At 36.7% G+C, this 26,477-nt stretch overlaps 1 protein-coding gene across 2 annotated transcripts; it reads left to right on the forward strand.

Moving 5' to 3' along the window:
* The first annotated feature begins 1,356 nt into the window (after positions 1–1,356).
* On the forward strand, positions 1,357–25,365 carry LOC131739402 (intraflagellar transport protein 81 homolog). Of its 2 annotated transcripts, none has more exons than XM_059033196.1 (19): positions 1,357–1,489; positions 2,273–2,436; positions 3,519–3,622; positions 4,061–4,241; positions 4,947–5,036; positions 5,344–5,409; positions 5,716–5,826; positions 6,202–6,286; positions 7,906–8,069; positions 10,468–10,563; positions 12,927–13,073; positions 17,850–17,999; positions 19,664–19,792; positions 20,883–20,972; positions 21,671–21,757; positions 22,819–22,890; positions 22,975–23,060; positions 23,586–23,631; positions 24,501–25,365. In XM_059033196.1, exons 2-19 carry the CDS (start codon positions 2,293–2,295, stop codon positions 24,681–24,683), a joined length of 2,031 nt encoding a protein of 676 aa, XP_058889179.1. In that variant the 5' UTR covers positions 1,357–1,489; positions 2,273–2,292; the 3' UTR covers positions 24,684–25,365. The 2 variants fall into 2 exon arrangements, with proteins under 2 accessions (XP_058889179.1, XP_058889180.1); XM_059033197.1 differs by having other exon boundaries at positions 1,357–1,482.
* The last annotated feature ends 1,112 nt before the right edge of the window (positions 25,366–26,477 follow it).

The raw sequence follows: 26,477 nt of genomic DNA on the forward strand, positions 1-26,477 counted from the left end.
GCAAATGAAAATGTCATTCTAATTCAGCCTCTGAAGCTCAAACCTGCCACAGATGCTTCGTTTCGCTAATACATTCATACCCACTGCAGACTCTTTCAAACAAAGAGATCTAGACAGGGGAGGCCCCATGCATTCTTTCAAAGAAATTGCTCCTCCACACTGCCTAACCCCCACAGCTCACCCATAATGTTTGGATCCGTCCTGATAACAGGAACGGCGTCTGGGTACTGCAGGCTTTGTAGCTTATCTGTGTATCATAGAAGAACAATTACAACCACCCCTCCCAAATAATAACTTCAGTATTGTAACATGTTGTATTATTTGTGTGTTTTCCTCAGGTGTCGGAGTGCCCACTCTGTCTTGACTCAGACATCGCCAGGGTCGGTTTCACCAGGACAGAGTGCCCAGATCCCCTGTACCATGAGCAATGTCATCACTGGTTACTGGGTGAACTGGTACCTTCAGAAACATGGAAGCACCCCGAGATATCTTCTACACTACAAATCCAACTCTGAAAAGGGCTCTGCAGCTCCTGCTCGCTTTTCTGCAACTAAAGACACTGTGGGCAATGCCTGCCATTTAATCATCTCCAGTGTAGAAGCAGAGGACTATGCTGAGTATTATTGTGAAGTGTGGCACCCAAACTCAGGCAAATACACACAGTGGTGTATTCTAATGGAGAACTGATAACAAAAAATAATAATAACACACAGTGTGTCAGCCAGGAATTGAGTATTGTAATGGTTAATAACAGAAACAATTTCAGTACAGTATGTTGGCTATAGTTTAGAACCCGAACCCAAAAGTTGCACAGAAACTTTTTTAGTTGTTTGACCGCAAATTAAATTCCTTGAATGCATTCATTTTATATAGTTTAATGCTATTTATAAATAATATACTCATATAAATGTTAATTATCATCAGAGTCCTGGTGTTTTAATGGTTTCATATTCAGCCCATGTTAAAATATAACTATAGTCTTTCCTGTAAAATGTGATCACAATATAACAGAAACACCAATAGCCTCCAACTGCTACACGCCGCAGCACACGCATTCTGTCAAGTGTTTAAAAACGCTTTTACAGTTTGCTAGTGAGGTTATACACTAACGTAAACCTACAATGTCTGCTTTCTCATACAGGGCAGGATATTATCAAGCTGTTGAAAAGTCTAAAAACAAACAAGAACATTTTAGCCTGTATATAAATGTGTAAAAATTAAACCCAAATGAAAACAAATTTGATTCAAGGGTTTTGGTATATTAAAACGAGAAATAAACTACCGTGCTGCTGCAAAATAAGAAGCACACCGGTATAGCAATAATAATATAACTGCATGATAGGGTTAACGTTTCGTCCCAACAGGAAGTACAGCCCAATTTCCTGTTAGCAACCATTCTAAACTGTTGTTGGTTTCCAAGACCGAAAAATCACAGAAAGAAGTCTGACGGCGGATACTGCAGAAGGGTGTTTTATTGCAAGTGTATGTTGTAAGTAAATAGTATAATTGTTAATTTGACTTGATTAATGGAAAAGCCGTGCGATATTGCCTTTTTAAATATGGTTTTGTTATTTTTTTTAGAATATGCCGTTTATTCGATGTAGGCCTTGGATGATATAACTTGAAAATAATATTATTAAAGTATTATTACACCAGTTTTAACTTTTTTTTCAGTTGTTTCGCATACACTGTGTAGTTACGGTATGCTAACACTACAGCAATGGCAAGATTTCTAGATTGTAATAATACGAAGTCTCCTGTGAAGAGATGGAGACTGGCTCATTTGGGTGAATAAATTACGTGAGCTGGTTTCTTGTATCCCATGTCATATATGTCAGTTCTATGGAAGTCTAACTATATTGCAATTAAATAGTGATAATTGTACTATCAGCAATGCCACAATAGGCTTATGCCTTCCCATTGCTTCAAGTTGTGCTGTTGTAGTCTTAAAACATTAATGCATTTTTGGTCGTTATCCTTTTGCAAGACCTTATTTTGATTAAATTCGTTCGACAATAGTATAATACATTTTTTACAGGGATGGAAATAAGACTCTCATTGCACAGCAGTTTGATCCATTCCTGGTTTTAATGTGAGTTTAATCGGATACACCTGAGCTTGTTACCGATACACTGGAGCAAATCAAGCTTCTAGTAGAACCGGGAATGGGTTAATCTGCTATGCAATGCTATCCCTGTTTGAGCAATACGCACTGTAATTTATTATTATGTGTATTGTAAATATAAAATATATGCATGTCTTCATTTTTTAGCTGTCTGCTGTAATCTCAAAATGAGTGAACAGATCAAATCCATTGTGGAGCAGCTCAATAAGGAGCCCTTCAAAAAAAACTTCAACCTGATCACATTCGACTCTCTGGAGCCCATGCAGCTGTTGCAGGTGCTCAATGATGTTCTGGCTGAGATTGACCCCAAGGTGAGTACCCGTGGACATTACTGTAACATTCATCAGATCTGTGTATTACTGTAACATCCATCAGATCTGTGTACTACTGTAACATCCATCAGATCTGTGTACTAATGTAACATCCATCAGATCTGTGTATTACTGTAACATCCATCAGATCTGTGTACTAATGTAACATTCATCAGATATGTGTGTTACTGTAACATCCGTCAGATTTGTGTGTCTTACAGCTGAACTGTAAGTACTGGTAAGTAAATTCAACATTGTGTGAAAATTTACTTAAAGGTGTTGTCTAATGAAAACCCTAGCCATTTATCCACCATGATCAACCTCTTTAGCAACATTAGATTATTATTGAATAGAGAAATTTAGTTCAGCGATTGTAGATCCCAAGTTTTCGTACACTGTGTTGTATGTGCTCCGTGCGTTGCCATTGCTGGTAGTGTCATGTGAGCTGTTCAGTGTGTTGACTTTATATGTAAATAAATCCTGTTCGCCTTCAACCTCCGTCTCGCTCTCCTGCCTGTCAGTCAGCAGCGAATTCACGCATCCACATGGCAGACGCCTACCCTGTCAGAAGCATTAATACCCTGTATCTTTCTAAACAAGGGATGCAAATAAAAGCTGAATCTCAAAACACTAATTGTGTGAATATAGTAATTGTTAGAGTTGTGTATAATAAACAACACAGAATGCTAATCATGTCTTAGTGCTTATTAAAACTAAACAGTTTATGTTTCTGTGACAGGATAGCATCACAGCCCAAGCTGTTATCGTCAGGAAGAGAGACTCTGAGACAAGGAAGCTGCAGTTTAAGCACAGAGTGCACATTTAATAAACAAAACAAATAAACAGGAACAAACAAACTGGCACGAGGGCCAAAATAAAAGGTTCAAACAAAAAATGAATAAACACTCATAGGCTGAGCATTCGCCTTCACTACCACGTTACAAAACTCACAACACAAACACTCACCCCAAACTCCTCCACAACACAAAGGATTTCTGCTTTCTTTATACGTGTGGCCACTCCCCCATTAGCACCAATTACCTAACTGGGGAATGGCTTTACATTTGTTTTTTCTACAACAGCAAAGTATTGATATTCGAGAAGAAATGCCAGATCAGACTGCCAAGCGCATGTTCGGTCTGCTTGGAATGATGAAGTACAAGCCACCTGGAAACAATACAGATACGTACGTTTTGTTCTTTTTACTGAATTATGTTGTCCCCCATTATATTGCACCCAGAACTACTGCATGATGTTAACATTCATTTGATGTCTATCTAAGGTGCAATCCATTTTTCGCCATTCAGAGCAATCCACTTTCTAACCCTTAGAATTGAATAAGGGCATACATTATTTATTCAATACAGCATTCCAAAGCAACTTTTTTTTTCTTCATATCTCTGATTAATACTATTAAATTGAATGCATAGGTACCGGAATGCATATGATTTGATAGACCAAATCCATGTCCTGGATACAAAAATAACCTTATTAAAAATGTGCCAATGCTACTGTAATACCAGGGGGGAAAAATAACACTTCTTGATTATATGTCTTTAACAAGGTACTGTGAAGAATATCCCATTTTCAGGATGTATAATGCTTTTTATTTTTGTTTTTGCAGAAGTAGCTTTCGTCAAGGCCTGGTGACCGGCAGCAAGCCTGTGATTCACCCTATACTCTACTGGCTACTACAGCGGACCAATGAGCTGAAGAAGAGAGCTTATCTGGCCCGCTTTCTGATGAAGCTGGAAGTCCCTGGAGAGTTTCTGCAGGATGATGTTGTTGCCGACACATACCACCAGGTGTGCTGACTGCTAAGCAGAATTGTGTTGATAGCGCAGCTAAATAAAAGATTCATAGAACATCCCTTTCAACTGAGAATGATCTGCTCCTTGTATTTATGGGGTTGCTTTCACTAATGCATAATAACTGCGTACATGTTTACACATCTAAATAATAAGTAGAGTAAGTATAGAACAAAAGTACATTATAACAGTTGAAAATAAATGCCTGTTGCTACATACAGCACTGAGAAGCAGCAACATATACAAATATGTTGAGTAAGTGAAACATGTGTGTGGAAAATAATGCTTTAAATATAATGCAAACATATTGGTAAGAAATGCATGTTCTAATGGGGGAAATATGCATACAGCAGGTGTTTTAATTAGTCTACAAGGCCCAGAACCTCTTGAGTCACTATAGAGAATGGAAACACTTGTGGCTTTCAGATCCTGTGGAATGAACACTGAGTTCTTATCGTTTTTATCTAGACAAGTTCATAGCCAGGGAAAGGCTGATTTAGAGAAATTACAATCACTCTATACTAGAGCAACAGAATTCAGAACCACATTAAAATCACATTTGAAGCTAGTTTATTCCAGGCCCCTTGTTAATGCAAAATCCATGCAAATATTTTTTATTACTGATCTCACAACTGAAGAGAACTGTTTGTATAATTTTTTATTTGTTTAACTTAGTGATGTTTTCTCTATTTAATATTTTAGTACGGAGAGCTGGTCGAAGGATTCAAAACCTTACACAAGGAATGTGAGCATCTGAGGAGTTCAGGTTTCTCCACTGCAGAAATCCGAAGGGTAACGAAACAAAAGTATTACCTGCGTACAATGTATTGTGATTGGGTCAAGGTTTCCCTGTAAACTACATTAAAGTTAATGAAATGTCACCATGTTATTGGTTCCTATTTACTGTATACATTTATAAAATAATTTAAAACACATAAAGTATAAATATGCATATATACTAATAATAAAGAAAAGTCAAGTTTGTGTTTTCTGTCCCCTGATTAAGCAGCACCACACCATGCACAGCTTTTCTTGTGAGTGAGTTTGAACTGTAATCGCAAGGACTTGCAGCAGATTTTCCTGGCTTATTTTTTTTCAGGATATTTCCGCAATGGAGGAAGAGAAGGATCAGCTTGTCAAGCGAGTGGAGCGGCTAAAGAAAAGAGTAAGGCTGCTAACACTGTGAAGTCAGAATCCTTGGCATCCTGTTAAACGCATGCTATTACAGGGATCAAAATGAGTTTGAACTAACAGGATCAAGTATCAAGCTGACAGCAAAGATTTTACCCGACGACAGGAGAGGTCAAGTGTTTATTAGAGTAATAATTTTGTGGTATTCTGAGCTGTGCTACTGGAGTAGTAACTAGACACCGGACATATATTCTTAAGTAAATTTGTTGTGAAACTCAATCTTGTGTGTAAGATTTTTTTTTTCTGCCAGTTATCTGTAGTGTGGCTGTTTGTGCTCTAGGTGGAGACAGTGTCCAATAACCAGAGAATGCTTGACCTGGCTCGGCAGCTACGTGTGGAGAAGGAGAGAGAGCTCTCTCTCGCACAGCAGAAACAAGAGCAGAAAAACCAGGTACTGCAAATAAAAAATCAGCCTTTCCTTTGGTGCTACTTCAGAAAACAAATCACTGCAACACTAATTAATGGTGTAGTGTCCCGTATTGTTTGTACCTTTTAAAGAAGTAGCTAATGTAAATCTTAGATTTCTGTACCAAGCTGAAGAAGGTTGTTACCGGAACGGGAAATGCATTTGAGGTGCTAACAAAAGATATTATGAACCTCTGTTTTTACTCTTTCAAAGTTTATATATTTATTTTAAAACCCTTGTCACTGATGATTAAAAGCCCTGTTCTGATCTCGTTCGCAAATTTTTTAGAATGTAAATTTCCGTAGCTGACAGTAGAGTATTCTGATTTCTTTTTTTTTTTTTTTTTTGGCAACTTTAAAGCTGTTTCTTGCAGAGCAAAGACTACAGAGATCGCAACTGCAACTGAAGGATCTTCGACAGGCAGCAGCAGATGCAAAGCCAGAGAGTAAGCACATATTCAAACACTATTGTTTTCAGTCTTGTACCAGTGCCAAAATAAGTGCATAGGGCAAGGGGTGACAAAGAAACAAAAACGCAGATCATGTTGCTTCACTGTAAACTGCTCCAGATAAATTTAAGTACAATGACCTTGCTTAGCTTTGATGTAAATGCTCACCCAATGCGTAACCCTATAAAGTTTCCATACTGTATATGAAATGGTTCAGTTCTAGGAAATACATTTACCGGTATCTATATTTGCATGCAGTATTACGTATATTGCGGCCCCTATTGTAGCAGAGCACTGATATAAGTTGCTTTAAATGTTTGATGGAAAAGTGGCAATATAACCTTTTCACTTAACTGGATTACTCTGCTCCCCAGTTCCCTCATCCAGTGTAAGGACAGTGCAGAAAAATCAAAAGAAACTGCAAAAAGGTGTAACTGAACTTACACTGTTTATGTTCTATGTATTGTTTAACATTGCCGGGCCATTTTCACAGTGTGAAAATGTAATTGCCCAAGAATGTAATTTCTCTAATTTTCTATGTGGAGACAGTACTAGTCTTCAGAATATACATTGTCCTTTACAATGTAGCTTTTCAGTCTGTGATTTCATCCTCTGTGCCCTTCAGAGATCCTGGGGAATTGCTGTTCTCAAGAGATGGCAACCATACATTGATCAATTACTGTAAATAGGAAAATAAATGGGAAAATCTTTGATAAAATCTTAAATATGGAACAATGGGACAACACAGTTGTAAAGTAAAGCATTACAGTATATGATGTTTAGATTTCTCTCCCTGTGTTTTTTTTTTTTTAAATACCTATTTAAATTGTATTAAAAAAAAGTTAGCTGCAGCGTATTCAATATATTCTTTATGTAAGCTTTATTTACAATGCATAGATTTGGAAAGAAATTCTTGGGATTTTTGTATGTTTATTTTCAAGCTTCCATCTTGTACCTACATATATTTATTCACAGCCTGGCAGCTGAAGAATGTTTGTGGTAATGTCCTTTTTGTCATGGAATAAATTCCAAACACGCTCACCAGACGAATATGGAAACCAAAAATAACTTTATTAGCTGTCTGGACAAAAATAAATAATTTTTTAACAACCTAAACCTGTATGATAGCTTGAAAAGAGGCCATAAAGCCTTGTAAAATAAACACACAAAATACTGTACTCATAAAGCTTAAAGTGAGTTAGTTGCCAGTGGGATAACTCCCCTTTGCTTTTGTCAAGCACAAGGTATCCAGTGTTGTTCTCACTAAATAAATGTCATATCCCACGAGGGATTATTATACAATGCATACTTGACATGCAGCACAATGTAGTATTTTATTACAGCCCTTTTAAAAACAAGCACTTGTCCTGGTTTCAAGGTATGTTTTGTTTTATTTTGTTATGCAACTGGGTGCTGTATTCGCTATGTCCATGGGCGTGAAGATAAGAGAAAAAATACAAATGCTAGGTTATTTATAGTGACCGTTTATGTGAAAATCACCATAATACACCAGACGTTGTTTTTCATGAGCAAGGCCGATCAAAGGTAGTGTATCACCTGCTGTAGCTAATTCAGTAAATCTAGATGTTTTCTGAATTGTTGAATGTGTATTTTAGGTTTAATGAAGAGACTGGAAGAGGAGATTAAGTTTAACACCTACATGGGGACTGACAAACTCCCCAAAGAGCTGGAGAGCAAGACGAATGCCATGAAGTACCTGCAAAAGGTGGTGATGGAGCCAGCAATGGGGCATGCAGAACTAGGCGAGCTTGAGGACAAGGTAGCGCATGGAATTAACATTGTATAACAGGAAACCCTGCACACTCCTATTCCTGTAAGGTGCAGAACTGCCTTCTAGTGGCTGTCAATGTCCTGAGTTCAAACAGATTTGTAATTATTGGAATTTGCAATTGCGTTTCCATTACAGATAGTTCTACTTGGCCAGTTGTCACTATATATACAGAATTTGTTGAGATCAACTTCCCATCCTCTTCTAAGGGCTTGCTTTCACAGGCTTTAACTGAACTCCAGTTGAACCCAGGTTTGCTGTGTTTCCACAAACAAAGCAGAAGCATTAAACAGTACAAAATAATAATACAAAATAAAAAAAAATAAAAAACTTTTAGATCACTTCCAACATTTAAGTTTGTTAACCTGGCTTGTACAGACTATAAGAAATGACAAAAGAAAAGGACGAAGCAGTTTGTATGTTCCTAATTGCCTTGTATACACTTCGATTCATAGTCTAACTCTGGCACTGTGGCTGGGACTACAGTTTAATTACATCACTGCTGTCCTTACAGTAGCTTTAAAAAAGTAGCAAAGAACAAAACTGCGATCTGGATTCTTTTTTGAGTAACATCAGCTGTTTTAGCGGAGCATTGCAATAATATTTACCAAAGATAACAATGTTGTAGCTGAGGCTTGCCACATAAAAAGCATAATCCACCGTGGCGGTCACTTTACATTGTAGGAAACAACTTTCTTTTTGAAAGTATTAATTTATCACCATAAAAAGCGGCCTGTGTCTGGGAAGCTCTATTGAGTTAAACTGTCAAGAGATTTGTTCATACTGAAAAGTTGAACACCATATTAATGGTACAAGAATCTGTTAAAATGGTACAAATTGTTTTTTTTAACGGGACTACACCTTTAAGAAAATTGTGCATTACAACTGAGTATATTTTTATTTTCTATTTTGAAGATTATGACCAGGATGATACAGTTTATTTAATAAATCAAAAGCCAAGGTAATATATTTTTAAATCAAAAAGGGATAGTACTGTATGAAACTGTCAGCCGTGTGATTTACTGAAACTGGAGAAAATGAATTCACTGGTGGCAAACCGATAAGCCAGAATTGGCAGGAATATATTATAATCAGGACGAAGAAATTAATTTCTATAAATGTCACTTTTTAAAGAAATATGTTTAAGATCGGATATAAATGTTCAGTACCAAGTAATAACTTTTTAAATGATAAACAGTTGTCTGTTAAATGATCTATGTATTGAAGTCCCCATGGTATGCCATGTGGTGTTTAGTTGTGTCACAACAATGGCATTCCTGAAGCCTTATTGTAGAGGGCTGGTAAACTGTTATATGCTGCAAGGCCAGAGCCCACGTCACCGGGGGTCTGGTGGGATTTCATTTTGAAGACTAGCCACTAAATCATTGAACTTATATCCCAAAGCGTCTCTCAATTATTCATATTTTATTAAGAACAAGGTAAAAATAAAACCTAAGTAAAGCTTACATGTTTCAACATATTGTCTTCATCAGAGCATGTTGAAAAATGGAGCTCACAGAATCTGTTAAATGCAGCTGATATTCATTATCAATGAACCTCATTATCTAATTGCATAACATCACAGTCTAATCAGTTGGTTCAATTTCCACCTTTAGAATGAAACGCAGATCTGTTAGACATGTTATTAAAACACACAATGTATTCACAATTTATACATATCCAACAACAAATTGTTAATTCTATTAACATTAGAAACAATATAATTAATTGATTCAGTTTGCTTCATTATGAAAAACAATCCATTACCCAATATGCTTCTCTCTGTAGTAATAAATGTATTAGATTGCCACCAAGTTTTTTTTTAATGTTGACATAATTATGAATATTGTATTTGAACTGTTAGATAATGAGGTTCATTGATAATGAATATCGGCTGCATTTAACAGATTCTGTGAACTCTTTTTTGAACATGATCTGATGAAGACAATATGTCGAAATGCGTAAGCTTTATTTAGGTTTTATTTTTTTCCTTGTTCTTAATAAAATATGAATAATTGAGATACACTTTGGGATATAAGTTTTCATTAAGCCAGAGTTGTCGCCTTCACTTCATTCAATATATATGTATTACATTACAGTATATACATAGAGCTGGACAGATCATATTTAAGAATCCCTGTGAGGTTTCCCTGTGATTACTCCTGTGTCTGTATACAGACTTTCTTCAGCTGAGGTTCTAAGGGTATTATAATCTAGGTTATTTTCACAGTACTATCACCTGATTTGCTGAGTCCTGATAAGCAATTTTTGTTCTGAGCAATTCCTCTCTCTCATTTTTATTCCTTTGCGAACGTTGGATATTTGATACAAAAAAGCAATTAATGCTTACATTCTGATTTTTTTTTTTTTTTTTACATTTTATTTTTAGATCCGCGAAATTAACATTATGATTAACCAACTGATAGAAAAACGAATGATGAGGAATGACCCGATGGATGATAAACTTTCTCTTTTTAGACAACAGGTAAGTTTCACCAAAACTAACAGACAGACAGCCCACAGTTTTTATTGTGGGCTTGAGTTCGTTGCAAGAAAAGCCCATGCAATTGGCTTTGAACATAACAAGACATACATGTTTCTAATCCAATAATAGACCTAGATCTACATGTTCCTGCCCACTATTAAGGCTACTTTGTAATACTTTCACCAATCCGTGTGAAAGCTCTCTAAATGTGGGTGGGAGGCTCCAAGTGAAGTGTGCATTTGTGTTTAGTGTGGGCCTTTGTTGGGTAAACAACAATATACATGAAGAGTCTGACGAATTCTGAACAGCAACAGCAAGTGTATTATTGATGGCTTGTTTTGACATGCAGTCGTGAGTCATTTGCTTTGCAACACAGTGATTATATTCAGGTGATAGGAAGGGAGGATAGCAATTACTGTTACAGTTCTCTGCTCTACTCAACTGTTGTTCACAATGCAGGGCTCAAAGTTCAAGATTGTCTCAGTTATTCAGAGAAAAGACGCCTACGGATTCCAGCCTTAGCCATAACCGGGGGTGTGAATGTGTTTTACAGACCAGATATATAAACTGATTGTAATCTGCTGATATAATTGGAAGAACAGTTTTGATGATAAAAGCTAGTTTTCTTTAATCTGAAAAATATGTTTTGCATCTCAATAGTCCTAATTAAATCTGTGTAAACCAGATCTGAAAATTTGCTGTTGATTAGAAAGTTGCATATTTTTCTTTTGGCGCTTTGAACTAGTAGCCGAGTGGGAATTAACAGCAGCCCTCCTCTTCAGAGATTCATAATAATAATAATGCTAATGAAAATGTTGTTATCATGTTAATTATGTTTGTATTTAGGTCTGCAGTAGTTTTTGAATACATTTTTTAAAATAATTATTCTTTAATGCTTTAATTGTGTCCTTATGGACCAATGGTGAGTATTATATATTTTTTTGGTTTAGTAAAAATCTAAATTTAAGAAGGCAGTTGTATTAGGAACATAACCATGCGTGATAAAATATAGATAACATGATGATTAATATGTAGAGAGAGATAGTGGGATATGTGTTCATATTAACAGTAAACCACAATACTATACCATTTTAGAACCCTTTTGCAGATAGCACACACAGTTTAGTGTTGTAAAGTATTTATATCTGAGAGCTTTTAAATGAGCTGTTGTGGCTGTTATATATGTTTCTAATGGCAGTATATGTGAAGATCAGTTTACTTCTAGGGACTGGGCAGCTGCGACAACCATAATCATTCCATACAGACCCCCAGACAACAATCAAATGGAAACGACTTTCAGTCAGTAATAAGCATTGATAAGTTGGTACTGGGGACCTATATGTGATTGCAATGACCTGATCACTACTGCTGTATCCCATTGGCCATGAATTTAATTCATCTAAAAAGAGAGGGTGAAGTAAATGAATGTGAGCCAGTTTTCTTATCTTTTTTGCAGAGAAGTTTATAATTTCAGACCTGCCAAATTCTTACCCCTTCCTTTTTTACAGTACCAAATTAGGCAGAAACCTGGCATGCAAACCCAAAGCTGCTGCCAAATTTAGCCTTAATATGGATAAGGTTCGTAAGCAGTTACACACATTTTTTTTTTTTTTAAACCAAAAAGTAAAACGAGGCAAGATATAACAAAAAAAGCTTGTGGGGATCAAGAATGTTTGTACTAATGTAACTGTGATCATCACAGGGCACTTTGAACTGCTGATGAGTTAAAAACAAAACATTGCTAAGCAAATGTTTGTGCATCCCTGGGAATAGACTCCATTCTGCAGTTTTTAATTCCTCAATGATCAAGATCCTCCTCATGACAAATGGTGACCATATTAAACAGGTTGTACATGCATTTATGGCCTTTTAACATACTGATTTATACCAAGAAATCCATGACTTGACATGTTGGTAGACACACTGATGTGCTGTAAATAATTAATTTGTTTGAGTGCAGTCTGGGGGTCTGCTTAGTTTACTGTAGTAATGACACAGGACACTCGGATGGTCACTTTCAATGTTTCAGTGCTTTACAATGAGTGTCTTTTTATTACAAACTTCCTTTATTTCATTTCAGTCCAGACAATGTACAGTATGTTTGTATTTTTGTAAAGGGACCAATCAGAAGAAGAATGGCAGCTTAAAAACACAATAGGTAGCACGGGGACATTTTTCGTCAGTTTTGTAAGGAATGACTTATGCCTTGGAATTTGACTGGAGATGTGTTTATCAATATATACTACAGTTGGTATGAGAAACAATGTAGCCCCAGGATAAATGAATAGCTGATTGATGTTACAGCACAATGTCAAGCAGCACCGTTTCTGCTGCAGTCACTTCACCTGCTACTGTGTGCACAGGCATCCATCATTGCACGCAAGAAAGAAGCCAAGGCAGAGGAGCTGCAGGAGGCACGGGAGGAGATGGCAAGCATGGACAAGGTGCTGACGGAGAAATCCAGCAGGGTGCGCGACCTCGATGGCAACGAAGTGGTGCAAGGGGACGAGGTAAGAACACGCATCTGTATCTGAGTGCACCGGCACGGAGATTCAGAGCAGAATCGTTTCCAGATATGTGAAGATGTGAGTGTCTGCTTTCCATTCATTTGCAGGGTTTGAAATAAGACTCCCATTGCATAGCAGGTTGATCCGTTGCTGGTTTTATTATGTTTAAGACACACCTGAGCTTGTTACCTATACACTGGGGCTAATCAAGATCATATTAAAACCTGGAATGGATGAAATGACTATGCAGTAGGAGTTTTATTTCCATCTCTGATTTGTTGGTGAAGTTTTGTTTAACTTCAAACTTGACTTCTTGATATTTTTGTATTAAACTGTCAATAATAATAATAGTAATAGTAAGGGTAGTGCAGACAATTTGGATTTGACTTTCCCTGTCATGATCCCAACACCCAGCCACCTGAGGTGGTCGTGCAAAAATAAATACATATTAAAATGACCTTGATTTAATAATCCAATTTGTAGGATGGGTTGAAGCTTTTATTTTATTAAACCCAGAAGAATTATGTCATTCTGATACTAATGAATTCAGTTTACATGACAAGAACAGGCATGAGTGTTCCCTTGAGAACTTTCCCAGGTGCTGTGAAGTCTGTGTGTGCTTTCCCCAAAAGGAACGCATTGAATTGCCCTTGCATGTTTTATTTTCATATTCCTCAAGTGTTTGGGAGAGTTCTTTTTATTTGTCAAAGGTGTTCATCGCAAGAATGTTTATAAATAGAAAAGAAAAAACATGCATCTCTTAAATTGAACATGTGCCAGTTCTGTGTGCATTTAGCAAAAGGGGGTAGCACCTTAGAGAAAAATAAATAAGAAAATTAAATCTCAATAGAGGGGCAATAAAATCCTTTATTATTTAAAAAAGAAAACACTCTAGGCTATTCCGTAACATTCACAAACAGCATTCCTGCTCTATAATCTTCTAACGCACACCAATAAATGACATAAATTTAAATACGACTGTGAGACACTGCAGCTTTAAAATACCCTCTGGAACCATTTACCATTAGAGCAAAGAATTATTTGAAGAACTTTGCCTTTCTTTAAAAGGTTATTCAGCTGATTATCATTTTTGTATACAGTATATGACGTGCATTACGTTGTAGCAATACACAGCAATAAACAGTGACGAGACCACAGGCCAAACATCATTTATCCGCCTCTGTGAGTTTGCTGCATTCCCATGTCTTTTAATAGAATAGTGAAGACAACCTTGAACCTGGCCAGTATCATCTAAAATGTGTTGGATAAAGATTTGTTTAATGAGATGTGTATTTTTCAGAGGCCTCTTTTTTAAATATGTCAGTGTTCTTTAGGTAAAACGTGGCATCAGATACATTAAACACATGTTATAATAATAATAATAATATAGAAAAAACTCTACTGTAGCTGTGAAACCAGCCTGAGTGTGAAGAAGCTAAACTTCACTCACACGCTCGCCCCCACCAATTGTATCTGTCTGGATTTATTTGTTTGGATTTCTTTAATCTATCCAGTCCAAACAACTTAGGATATAGCTAGGCTAATGGAAAAATCTGTTGAAAGAAACTATAAATGATGTTTAAAATAGTCCATTGTGGTTGACATTGGATGATATATTTACATAATACATGTTTTCAATGGTGGTTAATACACAGATAATAATTGTTATTGAACTGAATGCGATTACAAACCAATAGGGTTTTTAGCCAATGTTCAACCTTTACTGGCCCGTGCAGACAATGTGCAATGTGTGATCGTAAACAAATCTATATTGGACGATGTTTCAGCTTTGCAGTGTCAGCTATTGTTAACTTTCCTGTGAGTGTTTTATGAGCCACTGTTACGTGGGTACCTTGATTTCAAAGCCTGACTGGGTGAAAGGCAGAGAAAGTAAACATCTGACATTTTTGCATTGTGCTTTTTCTTGGTAAGATTTAAAAAGCGTTTGGATAATGGCCATCTCTCCATTCTATGCCTGTCCAAACTTAGAAAGATATAGCCAAGTGATGGATAACTGAAACTTGAGAGCATGTTGCACTTGATTTGACAAGATGTTTAAAACTGCGCTCCTCGCAGCCCAGATAGTGCATGCCCATAACAGGTAATAGCATTGCCTTTTACCCTGCAGGCCAATTCAAAAATAAATACAAAACGGTTCTATAGTTTCATAAAAAATAGGGTTATTTGCATACTGAATTCCTATTTTGTGCTGTGTACTGTTGCTATGGATAAGCTGAGCTGTCTTGGCTTATCAAAAGTATTTTCCATTTTGTCAATGATGAATAGCATGGGTCACACTGCAAGTGCTTGGCTGATCTGTGTATAAGAGTGTCACACTTCAGTTAAGATTCCAGGGTTTTTCCTGCTGTATTGTACCCCAGATTGAACTGTAGCGTATATTTTTAGCAGCATTGTACTTATATGGGTAAAGCAGTAGCAGCAAGCCTTGCAAATAGCAGCACTGCAATTCTAAGCAGAGGTAGTTTGATTGTATTGTGACCAGTGACATATTATTTCATTCATATTTAAGTATGTTCTAAGTTTAGCCTAACAGCTGTATTTGCAGGGGAAAAAAGCAGTCTGAAGCCTTTCAGCTTCCACTGTTAATTAGGTCCTGTATATATTCTTAACCTTGTCTGCAGAAAAAGACAAAACAGAATGTTGCTTGCGTATACCTTGGGTTTTATTTAAAGCAATGAATCACTTGTACCAAACTGTATTGAGTGGCAGAAAAGCAAATGTCCTGGTCTTTCAGCTTATTAATGCTTTAAGCCTTAATGGAATTTTTTATTTTTAAAAAAAAAAATCAGCCGTGGTTTTCAAAACATTCTTTTATGACACTGCAGTGATGTCGTAGCTAATTTTAAGGACCTAAACGGGACATGTACATAGTTAGAGTTGTACTGAAATCTCAAGGCTGAAGCTTAATAACTTAATGTAATCAAAAAAAACATGTAAAGCACTTTTTTTTTTTTCTTTAATCTTTGCGGGCTAATCCCAGCTTGATTTTGAAGATCACAAGAATAAAGAATATGAATATGTCACTCTGTCAATTACATTAAAATGATACATTTGCTAATATAGAGACAGTTGTCAGTAGATCCATGTGCAGGGAGGCGCTGTGGGTTATTACGCTGCTTTCTTAATTCCCCCAACCTTGACTGCCCTTGGTTTCCAAAAATACGCAAACTATAAACTCGCACACAAAGGTTCGTGTTCCTGTGGCATAGAGCACATAGTGTAATAACTCGGTTTGTTCTTCCACCTAAAACATTTAGAGCTTTTGGCTCACTGAAAGAGCAAACCTGAACTGAAAGACAGACAAAAAAAACTTGCAGGAGGGGCGACGCATGAAGATCTTTATCACTGGCATTGCACCGAGGATCATTTTCGTAGAACATACGATTGACCTTAGGGAATCAAAGCCTTTGCAGCTTTATTAGTTCTATGCATTTGTTCCTAATTTGTGTAATTGTATCTCTGCTTTGTACAAAGCACTATGCAGCTACAATAATAGGCTTAAGCAGTAACACAGAGGCAGTTTGGTAGGGTTGCTGGTTGTATGATAAAAGTCTGGGAGTGGAAGTCTAAAAATGTCTGGTATCTCCTCTTATATTCTCATGGTGTGTGGAATGTGTTGCCTGACAAGCCGCTCCACAGAGTTGACATTGTCTGTCTGAGGTGTTGGCTTTTTTTAATTTTGGCTCTTTGCTCTATAATGATCCGCTCTCTGTCTTGTTGTATTAATTGGTTTTGACATAAATGCATAAAAATGATTTATTTAAACTGACAATCGGGAAAGCTTGGATTCTGAAATTCTATGCATGTATCTTAGAAGAGTATATTGTGTGAATACACATTTCTGTTTAGCAGTCATATAGCCATGCTGAAAACAACACCCTTCTCCATATAATCTCCACTGATAGCCACAAGCTTGTGTCTCTGGTGTACCTTTTTGTTCGAAGGCGTGAGCGATCCACATCATCGGTTGCTGCAGGATCCTTCTCATCTCTCCTGCTGCAGTTTATAGCAAAATGTTTCTTTGTAATAAGATGTTCTTGAAACATTAGATCAGGGACCACTTAGTGCATTGTCCTAAGCAGGCACAAACTGTTCCTATACCCCAAAAAGGCAGTACTTGAACAGTCAATCGCATGTTGGCTAGTACAAATGATAATTTCTCCCCCACAATGACAATAAATATCCCCAGTGACTAGGAATATAGTGGATACCTGCATCTGGACTTGTGGCTACTGAAGGCTACAGGTATAAGAGCTACTGAGGCTATATTATTAACTGCATTTACATCCACCAGTCCATGCATATATTATAATTACATAATATCAAACTCTGTTTCTTAAGGTAACCTATTTATTTATGGTTTCTTTTTTCAGAATGCTACAGAATGTACTGCATATTAAACCTTTGATTAAAACTATTGAAACTGAGATCAACATACAAATGTTTAAATAAGGACCAGGTTTTGTCTTTTGAAAAATGTTGGTCATCAACTTTATTTTATTTTATAATGTTTTAAGTTATGGGAGATTTTTAAAAACCGTTTCTTTTTAGAGTGTGGATCTTCGCTCTAGCTCACAAAAATGTAACCAGTTGTGAAGAAATTAACTATACTGAGCACTTGTAATGGTTTTAAGACGGTTTTAAGCTGATAAAAGCAGGAAACAATGTGGGCTATAAATAGCAAGAGAACATAGATTATGTATTAAAGTTTGTCTTCACCTCATCCATTGCTTTGTCCTTCATTTCTGATCTCTGCAGGTCAAAAGATTAGTCAACAAACTGCGGGGAAAGAATGTGATATTCAAGAAGAAACGTCAGGTGCTAACTGATCTAAAGAGGGAGTATGGTATCCTACAAAGGACAGAAGAGATCCTGAAACAGCGGCATGAAACTATGCAGCAGCAACTGGTAACCTGATAGTCTTTCCCATTTGTACATGTGTAGGATTTGAAGCACACATCACAGTTACAGTATAACCTTCCTAGAAATCATTTAACACCTCTTAACCCCCCAGGCTACCCATTTGCTGAGAGCTGGGCTGACGCATAAAGGGCTGAACTGTTCTATTTGAGATCTGTGCATCTGCTAAACTGCCTGCGTCTTTTATGACCGCAGATAACTTTTTTTGTTCTTGAGGCGACCTATTGTAAGCAGTCTGTGGCCCATTGGTTTTGTACATTGTAATGTCACGCTGTTGTCCATTGAGGGGATTTAGTATTGCACCTGTTATGATTAATCAAGTGTACATTGGAATAGCTTGTGTTTTATGACACATTTGATGTAACGCAGATTTAAAACTGAGAATCTTATCAGACCACCACAATTCAATTATTCCTTTACATTTCAGCTCCTTTAAGAACACATTATGTTTCCTAATGTTTGAGGTTTTAAGCAAACCGGAGATGATTACAAAGTGGCAATGATACAGTGCACTATCTTTGCAGTATGTGTTGTAATAGTACATGGTTTTATAAGTAGTCCAATGATGGGTCACTCGGACATTCTTTCCAGAAGTTGAACTAAAATGCAAATTGGTTATTGGCCACTTTGAATATCCTCTTTCTCCTCATTCAGAGCAAGGAAAACCAGATCATGTCAGCCTGCCTGTCAAGGGCACTCATGTTCATTTGCATTAGCAAAGGGAAAATAAAAGGAAACACTTTGGAGGAGTGTGATTTAGTTAAATCTCTAGATTTTTTTTAAAAAATCTATAGAGAAACGCACGTTTTAATTAACCAAAAAAAGAGGTTTAGCATAATAAATGATCTGATAGTTTTATACTCACTTTTCACATACTTTCTAGATTAGGTTGTTTTATTGTGCTTAATCGGTAGCAGAAGTTTTAATAAACAGATTATTAACTAGAACCATCCCCAAGAACCTACTTCTGTCCCCTGCATGTGCAAACACTGATACAGATGGTATCATGCTTGTCAAGTATGTCTTTTATTATTTACAGCTCTACAGAAACACAGTGCAGCCTTGTCTTACCTACCTCTAGGTTTGGCGTAACAGTGTTATTACTAGTTCTGTTGGCATAGAGCCTTGTTGGAGAAACTGAACTTACAAAGTGTTTTGCACTTTGAAGTGTCCTTTGTTGGTATTAATACAGTTTGTGTAGACATAACCCTTGAACTAGATGTGACAAAGTGTTCAACACAGCTATTGCACATTAGCCAACCACTGTTAATATCCTGTAAGTGTAACGCAGCAGGACTGTTACAGGTTTCAATTAAAAGCATGTAAATACTACACTTACCAAATTACTTAGGTCTTAAGTTCAAGTGTATTATACATATTCTACTACTATTGATTTAGTATGTATTTATTTGTTCATACTATGGCCTAGCATCTAACAAAGTCTGCGTTGCAGGTCATTCAGGCGTAAATGCCATAAAGACACTTTCTGTAGAAGAGAAGGTACTGTCTTTTTTCACGAGAATGGAAAAATGTGCTAGATGTTTTAGATGCTTGAACAGCAGCCATGTGAATATGTGAGGATTTTTTAGCTTAGCACTCATAAATAAAGCCCTGTGTCTTCAACGCTTTCTGTCCATTTCATGTGTTCCCAGCAATCCCTGGAGGTGAAGCAGGGTATTTCTGGCTACAGTGACACCCAGGAGGAGCTGGAGAGAGTGTCTGCCATTAAGAGTGAGCTGGATGAAATGAAGGGACGCACCCTAGATGACATGTCCGAAATGGTGATTCTCTTCCTTTAGGGTTATACAGATCCTGCCCAGTACGTCTATAAAGAGACATGACATACACTGAAAAACGAGTTACATAGGCAGCACTTCACAAAAAGACAAACCTAATGTAATAAATAATTAATTGTATAGAAATAAGTTGTACTTGTAATAGCATTTTACAGCCATTTGTTAAAGGAAACAATTACAGTAAAAGTCTACAATAGTGTACTTTAAGTTGCAGAAAAACATGTTTTATATTGTTCAGCTATATCCACTAGGCAAGGCAATGAAGGAACCTGTTCTAGACATCCAAGATTAGTAAGAAGCTTGTTTTTGAACCCTAAACCTGGCTTGCAGTTCAAGCTGGTTTAAAACTGGCACAGTGCAGACACTTGGCAGGGAGGACAACTGAATGATGGAATCCATCATTCCAGGCAGCTGCTGTACATGAGACCATAAATGACCATATCATTGGCACGAATAGAAAGGCTTTGAATTCCTTTGTCTCGGTTCTCTATCTATCATATTGCTTCATGTAAAAGAAAGACAGAGAGGCACCTACTGTAAGCAAGACAATACAGAACTTCAAATGCCAGCTTTTATTTATTCAATAATATTACACTTCTGGATTGTGACTCGGATATTTATACAGCAGTCTTTACCAGGTTACTATTCTGTAATACAAAACTAAGCAACTTTTATTTATTTTTTTCATTTATTATATCTGATAATATACTATAACCTTGAAATTCTCTGTCTTGATATGTGTGTTACCAGATTTAGCACGGCTTCATTCCATGGTTTATAAATTATTATTTTACACTGCCCTGACAGCATTTGTTAACCCGAACATTAGCATAACTTTGGAAAGAGTATATTTTTATTCTCCAATTAGTAAAAGCATGTGAAATGAAGTTAAGAACAACATCTCAAAATATTATAAATGAAGCTGGAAAAAGAGCATTGTATTGTATTGCATGAGTCGTTACAGCCTGCTAGAACTACCGCTGGAGAATGACCAAAGCACGTGTACTAAACCATTTTGAAAAAACTATTTCTCTTAAGAATCTTTCAACAATGATCTCAATTTTGTCTGTTTCAGGTAAAGAAACTAAATTCTGTGATTGCCGAAAAGAAATCTGCTCTTGCTCCAGTTATCAAAGAATTAAGACCATTGAGACAGAACTGCCAGGTGGGTTTTGATACAGATTACTGCTGTTTTGTAAAGTAATCCACACAGTCACTTGCTGCTGCTGTGGAAACGTAGCGTTCACGACCAGTCTGAAGGACAGTTATCTCTGTAGGACTGCTGCAATTTAGTTAATGCTTTTGTTGACGTTTTTTAGTACCATTAACTAAGTTTAATTGGCAATATATTTTTCCATGCTGGGATTTCAATTCTAAGTAAGTGTATTTCCAAGTAAGCCTAACCACAGGAGGTATGCTCAATTGTTAATAGATTGTAATTTCCGTTTAGTGAGATTTAAACCATATTGTAAATATAAAATGAAACAAACTCTTGACAACACCATATCAATTAAAAATCCCCCCTTTGCTGGTAAGTGTAAATGGACTAGCGCACTACTAGCGCCTTACTTGGTTGTTTGTTGATCGGACTACACATGTCTGACTTATATTAGAATGCTCTAAAAAAGCATTGAAATGTACAAGGACAAGGTTCAGCAAGAGGGCTTCAGCAGTGTGACACCAGTGTTTCATCCACGTGAAATGGTGTAAAGCCTTGTGTTTGGTCTTCATAGGCTTGCAGCTCTTAGTGCATGCTAACACCCAAAGGCTGACACTGTGACTGACAAGGGCACACATGGCCTTTTGAGTCACTCACTGCGACAGTGCAGATTCATTTGCATGACTTTTTGCCCTTTTGCCCAGGAATTAACCCAGGAGTATGAAGAAAAAAAAGCACAGTATGACAGCTGTGCAGCAGGTCTGGAGAGCAACCGATCCAAACTTGAGCAGGTACAGTACCATATAATGAGGCCACTGTGGCCTCATTGACTAGTGTGAGCTGTCTGGGAGGTTTGGTTGCCTTATATTAAGTGTGCAAGCCTGTAGAGCACATTCTGTTTTTATATGTTTTCTTGTATAGATGAATGTTTGTTTCTAAGAGGGAACCATTGTTAGATTTATTTGGAAATTGGTAAATGCCTTCATAATGGTGGAGGAAAAACACAATCTGTTACAGATTGTTGTAACAAAGTATCCCCCCCAAAACATCTAAAACACACACCAACTGGCTTATAATGGGTCTATGCGCATAATCATTTGCAAGTACACTTTGGTTCTACTTTTTTAAAATGAACTCATGAATTCAGCACACAGCTTTAAGGTCTGTCCACATTGGAGCAAATAGCAGCTTGCAATGGAAGGTTGCTCCAAAAGTTGCTTGCAATCATTTTGCTCAAATCTAAATGTGCCTTAAGTAAATGTTTTCATTAAATTTCATTAAATGTGATTTTAATGAAAGAAGTAAGAAACAGCAACTTTTCTGCTCTACATTAAAAATGATACAGAATCCCAGAGTGCAAACTAGTAAAAAAAATATTTAAGAATAGAAGCATGGGTAATTTAAGCATCTGTTAAGTCTTTCTTTCATTACCCTCACACAAAAAGATCACAGTGGAAAGATATTGTTAACCTTCACAATCCATGCTTTGTTAGAACAATGTTTTACACAAAAGCCTTAATCCAGAATCATAATGACCAGTATGATGCACAGTATTTAGCATTGCTGTGAAAGTATTAATTTGATTACTCTCATTTGAAAACCAAGCCAAATTTAAACAAAATGTATCTTTTAAAAGATACATTTTACAAAACAATTGATACCTAATTTTGTACATTGAAATGTTTTTTTTCTTTTGTTCTTCAAAGAGGTTTTACTTTAACAGTAAACAATACATGTTTCCAAGTAGTCTATTGAGATGTGTACCTCATTGATCCCATTCTCTTGGGTCTCATTCTATTCTGTGCCAAATTCTAGGCACTTTTTTGAGGATTTCTTTTATTGCGTTGTACAGGAGGTGCGAGGACTTCGAGAAGAAAATGCTCAAGAGGAGAGCAGATACCATTTAATTAACTGTATGAAACAGGTAAGAGAAGAGACAGGCTGAGTTTGGTAACTCTTTCAAACGCCTCTGACAACCTAACCCCCCACCCCTTCCCTTTCTACACAGGTCATTGAAATGCAAATGCAGAGAGCTTCTGATGAAATGAAGGCATATGTGTCTGCTGATCCACAGGAAAGAAGAAAGGCTGTCAGGTAAGATTTACATTAGCGAAATACATGTGCTTTGCATGAACTAGAAATGTAATTCGAAATTGGTATTTGGATCCTTTTGTAGCTATGAGCATCAGCCCTTGAAGCCCTCTATGCAGGCAGTTTTTTATCTAGAAATCTCATCCTTTTAAATGATGTTGTTGTTGATTAAACTCTAAGGGCCATATTTTCAAAGCATTTACTCAAGTCCTTAATTAACATATCTTCTGAAAAAAACACCTGTTAATTTTACAAAACTAGAACCAAACAACTTAGTTATATATTTCAAGTCCTCCTAAGCACTTTTTTTCCTTTAAAAAAAAAAATAGGAGTTAGTCAAAGACTAGAGTGAACCCTTTGAAATGATGGCCCTAAATGGCTATTGCATTTTATATGTATTGGATAGAATGTTGTTTTTAAAACATGTTTTAGAAATGGGTATCTCGGACTCTTAAACATGTTTAACATTTAGTTCCTGTCATTTGAAAAATATCTAACAGCTCTTTTTATTGTATGCCTTTTGTATAGGGAGCAGTATACCAGGAACATTCTGGAGCAAGAAAATCTGGGCAAGGTGAGTGTTGACTGTCTCATTGCTACGAGATTAGAAAGACCGGTCTGCTGCTGTTGGCATCTGTAACTGATCCCTTGAAAACGGATCACATTAGCCTTTCTGCACTCAGTTTACCTTTGGGAACAACATGAGCTGTTTAGAAAGACAGATGGACAGATGACAACCGCACATTCCTGCTAAACAATTTGGAAAATAAATTGTAATACAGACCTGACAAACTGTTATATACAGTATAAATCAACCTGCCTAGTGTAATACATTATACAATTCTCACCCCCTTTTCCTCACTATCTTAGACTGATGAGTCCCAGCAATGGATTAAAAGAAGTCTGTTTTCTTTTCCAGCTGGCAAAGCATTTCCTCATATCCTGTTTATATTTTGCCATCTATGGTACAGAGTAGAGTTCAGAGTTGCCAACAGTTGCTAAAGTATTCTGTAGTCTCTAGCTAGCTGAAAGACCAATATAAAAATAGCAGAACTGTGAGTAAAAGCTAATACCGTTTTGAATTGACTTAAGTTTATTTGGGATGTCATTGTATTTGTTATATGAGCTTTTAAGTAATTTTCTCCAAAACAAATTATTTAAGAGTAAGAGTAAAATGAATTACAATAAGGAGTGCATAAAAAATAAAAAAAATAAATATATAATATTCCTAATGAGGTCTCTGGTAGAGAAATCAAGTTATGCAATTCTAGCAATGGTGGTACTGGAAGAAAAAAAAATCATCAGTCAAGCTCCTTCAAATTATCCCTCCACACTCCAGTACAGTCCACAAATCTTCATTCCTAACTCGTGTGTTCCACCACTGAAGCAGAGTCCCTCCTCACTCATGATGATCACTGTGCAACTCTATGTTTTCCTTCCCAGAAACTGCGTGAGCAGCAGAAGGCTGTGCGGGAGAGCCACGGACCCAACATGAAGCAGATGACAATGTGGCGTGACTTTCAGCAGCTGATGGAGTGCAAGAAGCAGTGCTACCTGAAAGCACAGAACCAGGTGTCCATCGGGCAGGTCATTCAGGAGGGCGGGGAGGACAGGCTGGTCCTGTAAACCAGCAATGAACTGAACAAGCACTGGCATTCAATTAACCAAATACACCAAAAGTGAAGCACAGAGTGGTTGGGTTTGATTTTGTCAACTCACCCCCACCGATAACTTTTAGACACAAGTACCACATTAGTTGCTGATTTTGACCAAAATCAAATGTATGGCCTCAGAGGTGTTGACATTAGCGGGTCCGGTAATCTGATATATGATATACATTTTATATTAATATTATGAATTGTATGTATAACGCTGTCAACCCTGAGATTGATGTGCTTATAACTCAGGCTTGTGTTGTGAATGATCTTAAAATGTTTGTAGTAAAATATTTATATATGTTTCTTGTTGTTTTCAATTAGATTTATATTCCATGCTACACAGTATACCTGTATTTTCTTTCTCTATGCACCTAAATATCTTCCTCCCCTCCATTGCCTGTTTAATTGCATACCGTAATATTTAAAATACATATGTTTAAATAGCCTTAAATGTTGTTTCCCCCTAACAGGACCATAATATGGCAATATATTACTGTTTTGTTGTACTTTATTTAAGTTAAATGTTTATACTGTATGATCTCTATAAAAAATAACAAAGTTAAACAAAAGTTATTAATGTCTCCATATGTTTAAAAAAAAAATCATCAGATGTTTTTATTAACAAGACCAGATGCAGGGTATTTTCGTGTGAGTTGATCCATTTCCTATTGTGCAAGCATTCAGGATGTTTTTACCATTCTCTCAAACACCAGCAAGCACATGTGAAGATATGTATCGCAATGTTTTAAGTGATGATCATTTCTTTATCTGTGCTTTGCATACCAACCAAATGTTCTGGTAGTTGGTAGAGACACCTGACTTGAAGTCTCTCGTTCAGTCTGTCAGGCAGTTGGTGTTATCTCTTCCTTGGTATATCTATGAAGTGATTACGCGGTCTGGGGAAGGCTTAATGGCTATCTATATAAAGGGGAGGAGAGGAGGAAATCTTATTTGGTAAAAAGAACATGCCACATTTCGCTCTTTAGTGGCATAACTGCTGGAGCCACTGAATGTTTGTTATTATTTCATATAGAAAGTCAATTAACAAAACTGCAATCCTTCTGCAGGAATTAATAGACTGAATGTTACCCCATCAAAAGCAAGACTTGTTTTTGTCAGCCTTCTTCATGAATGAGTTGATTACATTTAATACACCTTTGCAGGTGGTAGGTTTGGGTGTCTGCTCACTCACACTCTGCAAGGACTGAGGATTTGTTTAGATTGCTGTGACAATGGGCAACTGACCAAAAACAAGGTAATGGAAGTGACTTTGTTCACAAAAGCAGGTTTTATAGTTTTACATAACTTTCCAGCCTTGTTGCTTTGCATAAGTGGGAGTAATGTATCCTCTTTCACGAATCAAACGACAAACCTGTTACCTTGATCAGATAATGCAATTGTTTCATAAATAATGCTGTCTAATATTGCCATCAATGTTACTGGAAGATCCATTTTCCTCTATCTCACTTTACTTATACCATCCCTAGCCTAACTTATTCACACACATTGATCAGGCAATATTTTGGTAGTATGCAATATAATATGCTTTTATGGGCAATTTAAAAACCTTTTATTTTTTTGTATTCAGGCCCCTGTAAATCTCAAGTACATTACATTACTGTCAACCCTATCTATGCACCTTAGTCATAATCTTTTCTAAGTGCAGAATGAGGACATAAGCTTGACAGCAGAATAAGTTTTATTTATCCTCCTTCATCTTAGCTTCCTCACAGCAGCAGCTCTCTCTCTCATACTGATTGCC

Source organism: Acipenser ruthenus, chromosome 11 (assembly GCF_902713425.1).
Source record: "Acipenser ruthenus chromosome 11, fAciRut3.2 maternal haplotype, whole genome shotgun sequence".
NCBI lineage: Eukaryota > Metazoa > Chordata > Actinopteri > Acipenseriformes > Acipenseridae > Acipenser > Acipenser ruthenus.